At 48.8% G+C, this 15,826-nt stretch overlaps 5 protein-coding genes across 5 annotated transcripts; 1 reads left to right on the top strand and 4 right to left on the bottom strand.

The window, feature by feature from the left end:
- Nucleotides 1-1,181: 1,181 nt before the first annotated feature.
- Triagg1_817 (uncharacterized protein) lies at nt 1,182-2,885 on the bottom strand (the record flags this gene model as incomplete). The annotated part of the gene is made up of 1 exon (XM_062895159.1): nt 1,182-2,885. One exon carries the CDS (start codon nt 2,883-2,885, stop codon nt 1,182-1,184), a length of 1,704 nt encoding a protein of 567 aa, XP_062760041.1.
- A 586-nt stretch (nt 2,886-3,471) lies between these two features.
- Triagg1_816 (uncharacterized protein) lies at nt 3,472-4,671 on the bottom strand (the record flags this gene model as incomplete). The annotated part of the gene is made up of 1 exon (XM_062895158.1): nt 3,472-4,671. The coding sequence occupies one exon, from the start codon at nt 4,669-4,671 to the stop codon at nt 3,472-3,474; it is 1,200 nt and encodes a 399-aa protein (XP_062760040.1).
- A 1,028-nt stretch (nt 4,672-5,699) lies between these two features.
- Triagg1_815 (uncharacterized protein) lies at nt 5,700-8,635 on the bottom strand (the record flags this gene model as incomplete). The annotated part of the gene is made up of 2 exons (XM_062895157.1): nt 5,700-7,134; nt 7,200-8,635. The coding sequence occupies 2 exons, from the start codon at nt 8,633-8,635 to the stop codon at nt 5,700-5,702; spliced, it is 2,871 nt and encodes a 956-aa protein (XP_062760039.1).
- Nucleotides 8,636-10,979: 2,344 nt separating this feature from the next.
- Triagg1_814 (uncharacterized protein) lies at nt 10,980-12,161 on the bottom strand (the record flags this gene model as incomplete). The annotated part of the gene is made up of 3 exons (XM_062895156.1): nt 10,980-11,243; nt 11,298-11,618; nt 11,670-12,161. 3 exons carry the CDS (start codon nt 12,159-12,161, stop codon nt 10,980-10,982), a joined length of 1,077 nt encoding a protein of 358 aa, XP_062760038.1.
- Nucleotides 12,162-13,324: 1,163 nt separating this feature from the next.
- On the top strand, nt 13,325-14,685 carry Triagg1_813 (uncharacterized protein; the record flags this gene model as incomplete). Its single annotated transcript, XM_062895154.1, has 3 exons — nt 13,325-13,628; nt 13,698-14,118; nt 14,187-14,685. The coding sequence occupies 3 exons, from the start codon at nt 13,325-13,327 to the stop codon at nt 14,683-14,685; spliced, it is 1,224 nt and encodes a 407-aa protein (XP_062760037.1).
- Nucleotides 14,686-15,826: the final 1,141 nt, after the last annotated feature.

The following is a 15,826-nucleotide window of genomic DNA, read 5'->3' as shown; positions in this document are numbered from 1 at the left end:
GTCCCCCCCCCCCCCCCCCCCCCCCCCCTAGCTGCTGCCTTTGTGTTAGAGATGCTGCAGGAGTGCCTGAAAATCTGACGATATATACAAGTTTGAGAAAAATGGTATGGCTTCAAGCTCGTCAACCGTGAAGTCGGGATCTTCTGAGAAGAAACGTGCCTGTTTTGTAGTAGTAGCTTAGCAAGCTATTGATTGGCAGAGCATCCCTTTCGTCTCGCTAAACTGCCTTCTCATGATCCTTTTCGCTCTGAAGTCCTTGACTCCTAATGCTGAATAGTTCATAAGACAACAAACTTCCTTTCCGAAGTATAAGGGATATAGGATAAGATACCGGCTAATTGTCATGATAACTGTCATCCTGCTCTATATGACGTTTGCTATACCTAAGTACCTCTGGCCAGTATAGATTGCCGACCTGGTCCTTTTTCATGAACAGTAATCTTCGTGTCATAATACTGGTGATAGAGTTGATCATGGTATTCTAAGACAGGTTAGTTTTCCGACTTACAATGGGGCATCTGGACTTGCTAACGTACCCCCTAATAAGTTGATATAGCCTAAAACATTTAGCTTATTAATGATGGATCTATCGCTTGATGCTATATAAGATCCGCACGATATCTGTTCTTCTTTTCTGAACACAAGACTCTAGCATGGTGTAAGTGTTGAAATAGACCGCTATGGCAAAAGTGAAGTGACCGCTTCCCTCTGTATGGCGTTGTATCTCTACATAAAGCTTCCATCCATTCCGACAGTAAGCTTATTGGGCATATCAGCACGAAATGCAGTCACTTTACATTATATCTGGTTCTTGTGCGGAACCAACATGCACCAGAAACGTGTTACAAAATATGACTTCAAAACCTCATATACGATCACGAAGTCGCCTACGGTAAACAATTCATGAAGTGATAAGGTAGCCTGATAACCTGAATGAAATAGTTGAAGTCGCATCTTAGACCTAACAATTTCCCTATATAGCCACGATCAATACTCTCTTCTGGTAGACAGCACATCTGTCTAAAATTGTATAGCCATCTACAGCATATTATTTCAGACGAGATGCTATATAGATGCGGATCATGTCGGTTGTATATCGGATGGCAGAAGAGGCATATACCCACAGCTTCAAGTCCTATAAATGAAAACACGGCTTTTGCTATATTTCCATTGTACTGCAGTCAGCAAAATAAAATTGACCCAAGGAAGGTTTGGGGGCCAGCGTACACCTCTTCTGATTCAGGCCCAATGAGGCCGGCGTTTTCGAGAACATCTCTTGCGAAGCAGCTGGTATTGCCAGAGTTGATGTGTGTGAGTTGAACTCCAGCATCCGCAAACTTCTCTTCGAGAGAGTTCCAGTCATCGGGTTTTATGAACTTGGAGTACTTATCTCTCATCAACCTGGGGCCACTATACTTGCGCCACGATGTTTCTCGTTTGCGAACATCCCTTGCGGCGGCCGTTGCTTCAACCAGTCTCAGAGACGGGAACTCGGAGGCTGCGCTTGAGGCCAGTGCATGAAGTGCTGGGATCATCTGAGGGGGAGCGCCAGGAAGAACGAGATGGCGCAGGGATGGGGGCAGACGGCTTGTGAGATGGTCCCCTGGGAGGTCTATGCGGGGTCTGCGAGGCCCAACTCTGACGTGATGTAAACATGTAGAGTCAAGCTTCAGAGTTTCCAAGACCCTAAAGTCCTTGAAACTGCCCATCGTCCTGTCCACTACGCTTCCTCTCCATGCAGGCGAGGTCGCATAAAGGGCCTCATTGTCGATGTGGATGTTGATATTGTGGTCAGTCTCTCCTCGAGCACCATCCCACCGATTGATGGCGAGGTGCCGAAGAGTGCCTTTCAAGTGACTGAATGCAGGAACAATATGTCGTGGCAGGAACTCAAAAGGATGGTTCTCACGCAATGATCTGTCACCGAAACCGTTGGGGAAAACAGGGGAGTTTCCTCTAGAGTAAAAGTAGAAGCTCTCCAAGACTTTGCACGCGCCAACCAGACTCAATAAGCCGCCCTCCGTTAGAAGACCGAAATCTATGACTATTTCTCTCATGTTGGTGAGCCTAACACCTCTATTAAGTGGGCGATATATGCCTGCATTGCGTAGTCGTAAAGTTCGAAGACTTGGGACGAGCCACCCGGCTAGTTGAAGCCCTGATTCCTGGGCGGAGAGGTCTGTCGAGACAGGGAATGGCTGTGCTCCAGGCACCCACAGGTGTTGCAGAGACGTGAGTGCCCGAGGGTCAGATGGAGCTACCTTCTGGACGTATGATGTTCTCCATGTCGCCTCAGCTAACTCGTTGAACCAAAAGTTGTGATGCGGCACCATGCTCCAGCGAGTCACATTTGGTGTCAGAAAGGCCAAGAGAACCAGCAGTCGCTTGAAGTGATCGCAGGGTTCACGATTCTCGCTGCATTCTTGGCGGCAAGCTTTCGGATTCCACGAAAACATAGGGGAGAGACGGAAGTGGGAGGATATCTCATCGAGTATGGGGCCCGTGGTGTCTGGATCGACTGAAAAAGCCCTTGGCAGACACGGGATGTTGATCTCCTTGAACAGAGGCCGTAGGTCTGGCCTACGCCACAGAAAGACCAGGAAGCAAGGTAGCCAAGTCTTGTCATTCTCGCAAATGTTGACTTCCGAGTAGAGATATGGATGTGCGATTCGACGATAGCGCTTGGAGGTACGTGACAGTCTTGCAAGTGTTTTTGAGCATTGCGTAAATTCCCGAGGATCGACGGGCTTGGCGATGCTCTTCTTATCCGCAAGGATCGCAGAGCATATGAATTCGACCAATTCTACCGGTAGATTGTCTAGATACGGTATGGTCGGTGGAACTTCTGCTGGATGAGGCATCGGGCCAGACTCTGGCGTGGCCATTCTAGATGGTTGCCGATCGGGCTGAGCTGGCTTCGAATATCTGTATGTTGCAAACGTGATTGTCCTGGAGGAGAATTTAGAGAAACAATCTTCTATTGAAACGAGTGTCTGGGCATACCTTTTGCCGCTGTAAAATGATGACTAGGTAGATTCAAGCAAGCACCAGAATCTTGGCAGTACAGTATGATTGAAGACTGGATACATGGGCCCAAGTGTGGGGTTGAAATGTTTAAGGTTGAAAGATCGCGAGATCCGCCCCCCGCCGTTGAAATAGCTGCATGGATACGGAACTGCCCGAAACAGTTGCCCGCATGCAGGTTGTTCCGCATATCTCCGATTGGGTGAGTATCATGTATATTGATCCGTAGCAACAGAATTGCGATACAAGTTTATTAAATGGCTGCTATGGCTGTGTTAATTGATAACCATGGAATAGGCGTATACCTCAACGATGACTACTAAACAAGGGAGGATTTATTTATGTACACCTTAGGTATACGTTTAAGAAATGGAAACAATATCATAATTAATCCGTACACCAAACTATTCTACAGGTTCTACAACTTTTTCTATTCTAGAAGTACACTTATGATGGCCCGACATACTTCACTCCCCAATAGCCGCCGTCTGCATCAAAGGCAGTCTCCCACTCGCGGTAGTAGTGAACTCCTGTGTTGATCTTCTCTTCCAAGCCATACTTCACCAACTTTGTCCTCACTTCGTCCGGCTCCAAGCCGCTGTTGCTTCCGGTGGTGAAATTGTATTGGATCCCTTCATATCCAGGCTCTATACCAAACCGAACCAGTATATGCTGGTCCGCATCCAAGATCTTTGCTCTGGAGGTGCTGCTTGACGAAACCAGGCGGACTTCTTTATCAGCGGTGGAAAGATAGGATAGCGTCACGCCTGTATCGACGAGGATATTCGATAATCGACAGGTACCGCCGTCAATGCTCACGCAGCCGGTGACGTTTCTCCAATCGCGCGGGTCTTTAGAGAAGCCCTTTTGCAACTCCAGCTTCGTCCAGGTATAGTCTCGCGTGTTTTCCTCCGTCAAACCGACCACCACGCCATCCTTTCGCAAGCTGTATCCCACTCTGTAGTAGTCTGAAGCGGAAACATTCACGCCGTTGATGCTTACTATGTTCAACAGCGCATTCTTGTCCGGTGTTCCTTGTGACTGTCCGTCTGCTTCACGACCGAAGCCGACACCCCACCATCGTGTGCCGCGCGGGTTCATATCATGGTTACTCGTGTTCTCTTCCGGGCAATCTGCTTTCCATTTCGTCTCGTACCCTGCGCACAGAAGCGTCTCGTTCACAATGAGCACAGGAACCTCCGCCGAGACGTTGACAGGTTCGCCGGATGAATCAGCAAAGTCAAGTCTGAATGGGACCCAGGCGCCGCGATATAACTTTGTTGAGGACGAGAGATACTGGTATCCAGGCTCATATTCTGCCAGAGTATCATTGGTAATGTTCAGGTCCAGAGCGTCCAATAGTAAACCATTCGTACCAGTGTCCAGAACCGGCGCCAGTGGAACAGTCGTCGACACGTTTGAGAATCCCCAGTGCTGCGGCGGATGGAGGTAGATTGTTAAGCTTGGCGCGTAGTCGGGCCATGTATATGGAGGCGGGAAATAGGTGATGGGGAGAGTCGCTGTGAGTTTGTAACTTGACAGATCAGGGACGCTGTTCGGGGATTCGGGGATTTTGCTGCCCTTCTTGGGAGCAGCGTCGCCCGAGGCGACAAATCCCAGTATCGCGACGAGGCAGGAGAGTTTCATGTCGTATACTGAGTACCAAATCACTGATGATATTCGTTCAAAGATGTAGGTATAGAGGCTCGAAGTTGAAGATTTGCATAAATCGTGTTGATATATAATGTGGATGAATTGCAGCGCTCGTCTCCGCTGACCAGCTGGGGAAGCTCAATTTATAAGAGACACGCCGGATTGTCCCATGAAAATAAGTTTTCCACCGCTAGTCAAAGTCAGCCACCGCATGTAGGCGTGAGATATAGATCTTCAGGAGATCCATAAGCTGGTAAAGGCCGTCGGAAGTTTAATCAGTAATACGCTTCCCACTGCGATATACACTTGTACACCGCTCTTACTTTTCGACTCACTGATAAAGGGTTTAATGCCTGAGGCAATTGATTACTTCTTCAATTCACAAGCGATAGAACGTGCCAAATTACTACATGTAGCCACTAAACTTTGATTGCAAAAGTTTTGGCCGGGTGGATTAATACATACCTTATTCTGATATCGTACCAGAGAGCCACATCGAAAGATACCTTACCTACCTGGCTAGTGGAAGTTTGTGTGCTGATACTCTGTAGGTATGGAAAGCATAATGTTTTTCATTACGGCAATTTGGGTTATACACATGAGCTGGCTAATACTGAGTTTGACGAATTGAGTACATGGATATGTTTTGCATTTGGTGGAGTCCGATCCCCTGGTGCTCCATCTCTCGGAGAGATAAGGGCAAGTAATTATTCATTGATCTCTCCTCTTCTAATGCTTATTATTGTTTTATGCTTTCAGAACCTAAGCAAGTCTGCCTTAATGTTACTAGGCCTTGCCACGTACCCTACCTACCTTGCCTGTAATTGGTGTAAATGATAGATAAGCTACAAGATTTAAAATTAATTTACAGAGTTTAGAACATATGGTACTAACCTATCCATTACTAAAAATCAAGATGTTGATTCATCTTGATACTAGGCAGACTATAAAAAGCTCTTTGAACCAGAACATCTCCATCCTCGGGTCTACATAGCCATCAACTACGAAGAGATATCAGTCTTTTACATAATGCTACATGCGTCTTGCTCTATTGGATGGCTGTGGCCCCTTGCGCGCTCGAAAGATCGATGCATATCCATGTCAAGATCATCCCAATAAATGTGTTGCATCCATCCCATCCTCTGTTCCTCCAGAATCTTAGCCATAACCCGCAGACACTCCTCGTTTGTCTCGGACAAAGCCGCCACTGCGAGAAAGACGCGCTTCTCAGGGCGCCCGCTTTTCGTAACGTAGATATCCTGGTACAAGGGGTTGTTGAGCTTTTTCAGCTCATCTTCAATCATCATGAAAAAGGTCATGATGCGCGCTGTTACCCAAGAGTAGTTGAGACTCGAATATGGGAAACGACCGCAGACGTCTGAATAGATGTCATAGCGGACGAACTCGAGCAGTTCCCGCCGCGACAAGCGATCAGCTCTTACAGGCTGCGGCAGTGGTGGCATGAGGTTATTATCGGCGTCGAATATGAGCGAACTTGAACCATCCGCGCCAAAAGACTGGGGTTCGCCCGTGCCTCGGATGGAGGGCCAGGTCTCTGCGTAGTTGGAGCGGAAATTGTGTAACAGGGTATGCTTTGTGAGGTCCTCATTAGGGATCCGGTCTGGATCCCATCCGTTTTCGCGGTACAACAGAAGATTGGACTTGATGCGGAAGAAACGGTTGGCGGCCGGGTTGAGCATGCCCTGCACCGTGTTCGATGCCCCTCTGCGCATGGCTGCTCGTTGGCGCTGTGAGAAATGAGTGCCTGTCTTGTTAATCTGGCTGTTGAGGGCCTGTTGGAAATTCGAGGTAGGGGGGCGGCCGTCGGCGAAGAAGGCCTCTGAAAAGGTGACCTCCAAGGCAGCAAAAATCCCAATCGGCCTCTCGAGATACTTCTTCTGTACTAGCATGTTGTGTAAGTGAACTAGGAGCATTGGCTCAGGTATCTGGTCCCAGAGCAACATGCCGAAACGGTATACAATCTCCAGACTTTCGGCTAGTCCTGTACCGCAGAGGAAGGGCGAGTATTCCCAGAGGCCATTGGAGTTACTGTTGGAAAAGCGAGAGGGTGGCAGAGTTGTCAGTCCATACATGTACTTGGACTCGCCTAGCCAGTCCCGGAAATCCGCCATCAGACCTTCGAGTACGCCGATCTGTGACTGGTGTCGGTTGGGGTCGCCGTGTAGCATGCTGTCTCGCTCCAGAAGCTGTCTCAGCACGTGGGAGCCTTGTGGGAAGCCCTTGCCGAATCTCTCGTTTTCACGATCCAGGAACAGGTCGACGTCTCGCCTCGGCCGGAACTCACTCATCGGTGACTCCAACACATGTCCCCTAAAGCTGTTGTGGGACCAGCCCCGCGAGACCATTAAAGAGTCGACTATGCACTGCATCTGGAATACCAAGCTTGGGTTGATGCGCTTCTTGATGTCGGTGCCAGGCTTTTGCATAGCAAGAGAGCTGCTCTCCACTAGTCAGAAATCCAGTCACGCTGATGTAAAAGTAAAGCGAAAACCAGGACTTACGTTACAACGCCGGCAAACTCATTGATCCCAAAGAGGCGTACGTGCTGGCTCCACTTGCCGTCGGCAGCCCAGTCGACCCTTTCGTACACATGGTGCTCCCCTTTCATCGTGTTGCGTTGAACCACAATGCTGGAGTAGACGTTGACCAGATCGTAAAGCCAGTTGATGGTATAAGATCGACGCCAGCGTTGTCTCTGCTCCTTGGTTGCGCGCTGTAGGTCCAAAGTTGGGTTCCACTTGTCGATCTCCGCGAGCATACGCTTGGTCGGCTTGCCGCTGCGAGTAGCCTGGAAGTCGGTCACGAAATCTACGAGATCCTGATATGCGTGGATTAGGAACTGTTCCTTGGCATCCATTGTAGCCTCTGCCATCTCCTCTGTTGATCCGTCCGCGCCATGGATCCTGTAGAGCGTCATTGTGAATTTGCCTTGCGCCTGCTCTATATTGCCACGTGTGAGGGTTTGCATCACAGTCTCGTACGACTCGTGGCCGGGGAATTCTACCATGAGGGAGGCCTCGGTTCGCTTAACCATGGCCGTTGCTATATGGGCAAGCGTACCGGCCACGGCGCTGTTGAGGCCCTCGTACGCAACCTCGCGCCACACGCCGCACATGTACGCCCGTAGGTCACAAGCCTCCTCGAAGAGAGAATAAACCGCCAGGAGGTAGTCAGTAACAATGCCGGCGTCGTCCTCGATGATGCGGTAGCTTTCGAGCGGGACTTGATCCAACGTCTGAGGTGCAGGCTTGGCTGTCTGTTTGCTCTTCTTGGCCCGTTTTCCACCCTTCTTCTTCTTGCCTCTGCCCGGTCGAGCTTGACGACGTTGTTGTCCAGGGGTAGCCGACTTCGGTTCCACGTCAGAACCCTCATCGTCGCCAGAGTCCACTGCAGCTGTGTCAGGCTCGTCCTGCTCAGAGCTTCCAAGACCCAGTGCGGCAAATTTATTGGAAAAGTTGGCCTTTTCGACCTCGGCGTCGAGCTCGGCGTCGAATTCGGCTTCTTTGCTACCACGCTGCTGCTCCTTCACCCAAGAAGGCCCGCCGAAGATGTCAAACACCTCATTCAGCGCATCAATGAAGAATTTGTGAGTAACATTGCTCTGTTCCATCTCTGGGTCAGGTTTCGGGCTCAAGGCAGCGAGCTGCTGAAAGGCCTGGTACATGGCCGTCCTCGCGCGTGTTACCGACTGCAGCTTGCGGTAAATGGCACCTGGGATGCGGACAGCATGCTTGGAAATCGTCTTGGCCATGGATACGAGCTCTTTCACGGTAACCTGGCCCGTCACGTTTTGGTTGTTCTGAGGCTCGATGGTGCCTGGTTCTGCGGCTGCCGACGACTTGAGGATTGTATTGGAAGCATGAATAATCCAGAACAAGAGCCGCTGCGTATCCTGTTTGTACTCGCGGTACGTGCTTTGAGGCGCAAAGGACGCCATTGTATGTTCAATTGGGCCGTTTGCTACTGTTCCAGACTGCCAACCCACCTCCAGATGTTGAATGTACAGTCCATTGGATATTGGATGGACAAGCCGTACGGATACTTGCGGTTGCACGGATCATTATAACACCGGCGCCTTCGGTCACCCGTAGTTACACGGTTCGTGCCTACCGACATGCAAGTAAACAAACTCATTTGGAACAAAACTTTATAAATAGTCCACCGAAAGCCTGAATAATATTTCGGCCAAGATTTCTTCTTTTCTTTGACAACGACAGCGCGAATCACGGAGTCGAAACAACACTTATTCATCATATTTTCATCTTTCTCGATAGTGCTTTGTCCGCCAAGTCTGCCGATCCGACATCATTTACAGACATCCAGAGTTCCAGAGACAGGGCCTCTATTCGCAACATCTCATCCTTGCTTCTCACCACAGTGATGGAAAATGACGTGCATTAGGATTGCATACCGGCTGAGATCCGGACAATGATCCTGCAGGAAATTGCACACTGCAAGAATCCTGGTTGGGGGTCGCTTGCTGCTGTCTCCAAAGAATGGCAGTCCGTCATAGAGGTGGAAAACTTTCGCCGCCTGAAACTGCGGTTGCCGTGCCTCTTCGACCTGGAAGACATGGTCGCCCCCAAGAGACGAAAGCTTGTTCGTCATATCTGGCTCAACATACCACTTTTCAAATATGATTGTGGGCATTGCCAATTGCGCGAGTCCCGGGATCGAAGGGGAAGCAACAGTATAATGATGGAAACCGCTATTGCGAAGCTTTTTTCTGCTCTATGTTCCTGGCCCTGGCAGCCAGACAAAGGATTGAAGTTGGAGCTTAACGCATATTCCGAGAGCGATTCCCAACATTTTTTCCAGCATTACTATATAGGAGCTGAGGGTGAAGAGAATCCTGAAAAAGCGATGACGAATCCCGCGGTTGGCAGGGAGCCCTCAGGGTATGATGCGAGACATGGATGGGTTAGTGGCCAACGAACTGCTGCTCCTCCTCCAGAATCTATATGGCGACTCTTTAGCCCCATGTTCTTAAATTGTATCGGAGAGACCCCTCGAGTCGTGGCAGTCACAAGCTTGGTAATACGCCGCCAACTCCGCCGTTGTTTTTCTCCATTCACACTTCAGGCATTTTTGAACAAGCTGCCTTGCTTAATCGAGCTTTCTTACGAGTCATGGCGAACATGGAGTGAAGATTGGAAGGAGATATTCTTTCCAAGTGTGTACAACTCTTACTCCCTTTCACTACCAATAGCGCTACCATCAGCCGGAAATCTCAAGTTGCATCTTCTCTCTGTCTTTTATGCACTAACATCTTCACAGCTTAGGAAGCGGTCTTCGCCCGCTGGCTCCCAAAGTCGGTCAGAAGAATAGTGGTATTCGAAGATTTCAATGATGATATTTCCACGGCAATGAGCCATTATGCCAATCCTCTTGCGGATAATTCTTCCCTCGATTCTAAAATCGGCAAGGTTTTTGCCGATAGAAGCCTCCATCTTGAACAACTCGCTGCCTCATACATGACCGATGCCAAGGATTTCTTCCACCACTGTAGGAAGTCCTGGGTTTGGACTCGTCTACGGTCTCTAGCTCTAACATCGTCACTCTTATGTTCTGATTCCCCTCGGCAAGGAGCTTCTGACCTATTATATTCCGCAGCGAGAGCTGCGCTGAATATGCCGAAATTGCGTACAATGGTGTTATGGTACGGCAAGCAAGGAGAGGCTTGCGCATTTATCTACAAGAATGACGCCCAAACAGCTTCCATTACGTGGCGAAGTACATGGTACATGGATTTGAATCACTACCCCAGAGTCACTACGGCATGGAACGACGTTGCCTTCAGGGCTATTCGGAGAGACACTTCTATACGCCTAGAGATAATACAGGAAGTCATCGAGTCTCATGGTGATGCTATTCACTATTTACGACTACCTTGCACAGTTATTAACCCCGTATCGCTGTGGCAGATACGAAAGGAAGTAGCGCGAGGCCGCATTAATAGCGATTGAGGAGTTGAGTAGCCGCAGTTAATAGCATTCACACCAGTACTCTTTAATAAATGGTTTAAGCTCCAGGGTTTTATTTATAAATATGCCTAAACATACTGTGTAGATGCAAAGAATGAAAGAGCGGCTTCTCAAATGGACTATCTAACTGCACTATATTCGAATTATCTTCAACCAGCAACGTCTGTAGCGAAGCAGTACACATTGACCCTGATATTAGCAACTGTACTACTGCACTGACTTTACCTTTGCTTGTTAACGGGAATAACATTAGATTTGCTGATACGGCAGAGGTGTAAGTGCGCTTATACTAATGCATCAGGAGCTGTCCCCAAATGCGTCACGCAAGGCTCGTATCGACTCCCTATTATACGTCTTGCCGCTCTCCAAGATCGCATCGAGATGTGCAAAGTTATGTGGTGCGCCTTTGAGTCGGATAATTTCTGCCCTTGACCCGGCGTCGTTCATTTTTCGTCCATATGCCTCACCCTCGTCCCTCAAAACATCCATCTCTGCAGTCCAGATCAGAGCTGGAGCCAAGTTCTTAAAGTTCGGCGCCTTAATTGGCGATACTTTCCAGTTCTGGTCTTGATGTTAGCTGTGAAAAGATATGACGTGTTGATACTAAATACGAACCAAAGGCGGGACGTCAAGCTCAGCTGGTCTTGGGTTTCCGACGAAGCATTTATGGAAAAACATCATACGTTCTGCAGGGAGAGGAGGAGCGTGGTACATTTCTCGGTAAGATTCATATTCGCAGTCTGGTCGGAGCTCTCCAGTTGGTGTGAAGACATGAATATCGCATACTGGCGCTCCCAGCAACTGAAAGGCGAGTGGTATGCCTTCATCGCGGCACATGTGTGCTATGACTGTGGAGAGATGACCACCAGCTGAGACCCCTCCGACAGCGATTTTATCCAGATTCACATTGAGCTGTAGAGCTTTGACGTCTCGGATCTAACTTATTGTTAGCTGTTGTGTTTACAGTAGCCGATGGGCGGTACTTACCCAATTCAAAGCGGCCCAGCAGTCATCAATAGGAATTGGGAACTTATGCTCAGGCGCCAATCGATAGTCGACATCAAATGCGACACACCCGAGCTCCAGGACAAGCCTTTTACAGAAGTCGTAGTCTGTAGTCAGACCGCCAAATGTCCATCCACCCCCGTGAAAGTTAACGTAAGCCGGTCTTTTCTGCGAGGGTATAACGTCCCCCGGCTGGAAGATGCGGATAGTTATTTCGCCGCCGTTCACAGGACACTTTTCTTCGGTGATGGTAAGGTTGCCATCATCTACAATTTCGTGCCCGTAGTCAATCGCATACTTGGCAGGGTCTTTCCGGACATCTTCAATGGGCACTTGGTGAGTGACGAGACGGCCTGCGTTATATTTGCTGTGGTACTCAACAAACGTAGGGTCAAACCGATGCCGAAGCTCTTGCGGAATACAATTTATAAGAGGCTGTTCGATAATGACTGGTGGTCTGGATGAAGTGGCCATGATGGGTGCGTGAAAAAATGAGATTTGACCCTAGGCAGAGACGATAAAGGTCACATAGGTAATAACACTATGACGGGTCAAACTATGTCCTTTATAGTTGAGAACTACTTCCTTGCTAACCATCGTTACATGGCTTAGACTTATTCCCTATCAAGTTGCCTGTTGAAGGTCCGGACGGCCGGAGTGCCTTGTGATAGAGAATAACTCAAGGTCATGTTACCCAGTGGGTTGACTGGCAGGCCGCAGTAGGCTCTCATCTTTTCCAAGCATAGTATAAAAGTGGGATAGACATTCTTGTCATCAACTCAAGGGTATTATGAATCTGCTGACTGGTTGACTAAGATGGCTCAGCTGTTTAGGAAGTAATATAACAGATGTCTTGAGCTTAATTAACCCTTAGGCAAGAAAGATATAAGTGCTTGGCTGAAGCGAGTGGAAGCTTTTGAGTAAGTTATCTAACCTTACTCTGTCTCCGTCATTCTAATCCACATTTACTTTAATCTACGCCTGCTACTGATCTAGTCCGCTCTCGTCCGCTCCAGTCTGTCTGTTTCAGTCCGCTTCCGCCTTGGTCCGCTCCCGCTTTTACCCACCTCACTTTCGCTCCTGCTAAGCGTGAGCGAGTCTTCTTATGAGACTTTCAGGCCCTGAGATCACTATCGGATGTACGGATTGGCCTCGGTTGTGCGGATCAGTCTCGGCCATGCGGATATATGGGCTCGTCAACTCTTTGTCCCTTGTGTTGATCTGCCGATGTATGTATCGTTTGTTTACAATGATGTACCTATATATAGTCGTAGATTCTCTAAATCAACTACACCGAGCCCATCTAACTCTACGTTTTACTACTCATATCAGGAAAAGACTTGCGCCCACAACAACATGGCTACGGCATACAGAATACAGATTGACCCAAGTCGAACCGGTCTCCTAGGTTACAAGCACGATAAAGCTGCAGCGTCCAAGCTGTCTGAACTGCTTCAAAAAGATCTTGATGTGGGCCTTCTTGGATGACAGTTACATGGCATTACGTTGACTCAGTCTATAGGGGCATCATGTTTTCTTCTTGGCGAGAGGTTATCACAACCATGTAGGAGGCACCCTGACCAACACATTGTACACCACGCAACCGCAACTCTAATTTGTCATTCGTAAATGGGCAGATGGCACACCACCTATGTACACTCTATGGCGCGGGAGCGACTCCCGAGCAGCTCCAGGCCGCGTTCGACCGTGATGCTAAAATTCAGATTGACCGGTTTCAATTAAACGACGGCGTCCTCGAGGACCTTCGCCGGGATTGGGCGGCCAATGCTCCCAAGTATCTCGGAGATGCCAAGTACTATGCCGATTTCTTGCGATATTTTCAGGAAGAAGTAGAGGTAAAAGGATGGAAGAATGCATTGGTGGAAAATCTTCTCAGCGGCGAAGAGAGCACTCACGACATGTACCGTCGCAGCTGGGGCAGTAAGTCCATCTGCTAGGGCGCTGAATCAGGCTCTTTTTAAGAAGACGGGAAAGCTCACAAGGTCACAGGCTTTGCCCATTCTTTCATCCAGCTCATGTACGGCATCGAGTGGGATCAGCCTGCCATCATCGCCCAAGGTCTAGCCCAGTCCGCTATCCACGACACCTATGTTGGCGACTTTCTGGAGAAGGTAGAGAAGGCTGCAGCAGTGAACCCGCCTTCTCGCTGCCTCAATACTTCTGAGCTGTACGAACAAGTACACTCCGACCCGGAGTTCGTCAACAGCGTGCGCAATGGAAACCCAAACAAGATCTTGGACGGCATCGAGGTCACGTGCCCTGAGGAGGGTGTGAACTATCTCGCCCAGGTCAAGGCTGACCCCAACAATCTGGAAGAGGGCATCGCGGAGAACATCCATACGGCTGCCTACATGGTGTCTGCGTGTATTTTCCACCCTCCTGACTACCCGAGGTTTGACTTCTTCCTCATGTAAGCGCCCTTCATCCGTTGTATGGCTGTTTACAAGAGTGGGCAAGTTGTATACTAATTGTGAAAAGTCACCATCTTACAATTGGGCCATTATTGCTCTTGATTCAAGACGCTGCATGGATCCCTGACTCGGTCAAGCTGCGAACCTTGGAGTGGAAGGCTCGCTTTGACATCTTGCACTACGTCGTACGATGGGCACCAGCACTGCAGCTTGGCAACATCAGCAGCTACAAACCGAAAGACATTACGCTTGAAGATAACTTGGAGAAGCTACTACCCCGATTCTTCAACATGCCCGACGATGGCCATGTTGTTAAAACGGCGAGGGCCGTAGTCCTTGCGCGGCATGTTTCTCAAGATTACCTTGACCGACCGTGGATACGCATCAAGGATGACAAGACTTGGCTGAACGCGCAATACCTCCTCCTAGACAGCACCTGGGAGCACCCTGACTATCCTTGGGTGCGGACTGCCGGATGGGATGAGGCGTGGAAGGACAGTGGCCTTCCTGAAACGATCCTTACAGAACATCATAAGGCTGAGACGCTGTTCCAGGCTTCTGTGTAGTGTTTTGTAGCTATATGGCAAAAGGTATCGGAGCCTGGCATCTGCAAGGGATTATGCACGGCGGCCTGATGATAAGATGTGGCATGGGCTGCGGCTATATATGTACTGATGAGCCATCGGTGCCCAACTACGGGAGGGGTATTTCCTCATGTCGCAAAGCACTGCCACAATCATTTATGCTATAGCATATCGCGATCGTCTTGGGAACTCAATCCGAGCTCAGTCTCGCTCCCGTCTTCTAGTGTTTTGGCAAGCGCTGGTGCAACTTCCGCATCCCCTGGACGAACACGGTTGTGCCGTCCGATTGCAAGTTGAATGGGCTCAACAAGCCGAATTCTAATAATTGGAGTTACATTGCACTTCGAGAGTGGGTAGTCCAAAGAGCAGCACTCACCATGAGCATTTGTTAAAGCGAAGGCTGTTAGTTAAGTAACATATAACAATTATTGACACCGTTCACTGTCTTATTTTTCGTCACGATTTCCACTGTCGGTTGTTCTGAGGCCTTTGAACTAATTTATGCTTGTATGTTGAACAAGACGGACAACGTTTCACCATGATGAGTTGCCTTTTATTTGTAATGACTACGAATGCATCGCGTTTAACTTCTTCCACGCATATGCGACATAATCAACTATTTGAATAATATTTTTAATCTGAGTAACAATATAAATGAAAATTACCCCTGATTTATGGCCACATCTCGAAATCTAAGAAAATTTGGTAATCCTGGTCTATCCATGGGCCCCCAATAGGCTCGAAGGCCCTAGAAATAGGTGCGCCACCAGAAGACTTATTTGATCTCGCATTATGTGTCGGGGGTCTTCTCTTTGGAATAAACCGGCTCAGTGGTCTCACAAGGGGAGATTTGGACCGTTGAGAAATCGGTAGACTGAGATCTTGCTCTTGATTTAGTTCCCTTTCGATACCGACCATGATATGACCTCCATACATATCCGACACAGGTTCGGCCACCTGGGCCCTTGTTTCGGAGACTTTCGATACAGTCTCTGCTCTTGATACTTCCACTTCGTCCATGTTCTGTTCCGCTCTGTTATGTGTTGTTGACGAAGATGCATCACGAGACATCGGTGGTGATATTGGTAAGATACTTCTTTGAAACAATGGACGAAGAACTTGC

Source organism: Trichoderma aggressivum (genome assembly GCF_033847375.1).
Source record: "Trichoderma aggressivum f. europaeum strain CBS 100526 chromosome Unknown scaffold_002, whole genome shotgun sequence".
NCBI classification, from domain to species: domain Eukaryota; kingdom Fungi; phylum Ascomycota; class Sordariomycetes; order Hypocreales; family Hypocreaceae; genus Trichoderma; species Trichoderma aggressivum.
The sequence above is the reverse complement of the archived record's forward strand: the minus strand, read 5'-3'. Positions and strand labels throughout refer to the sequence as shown.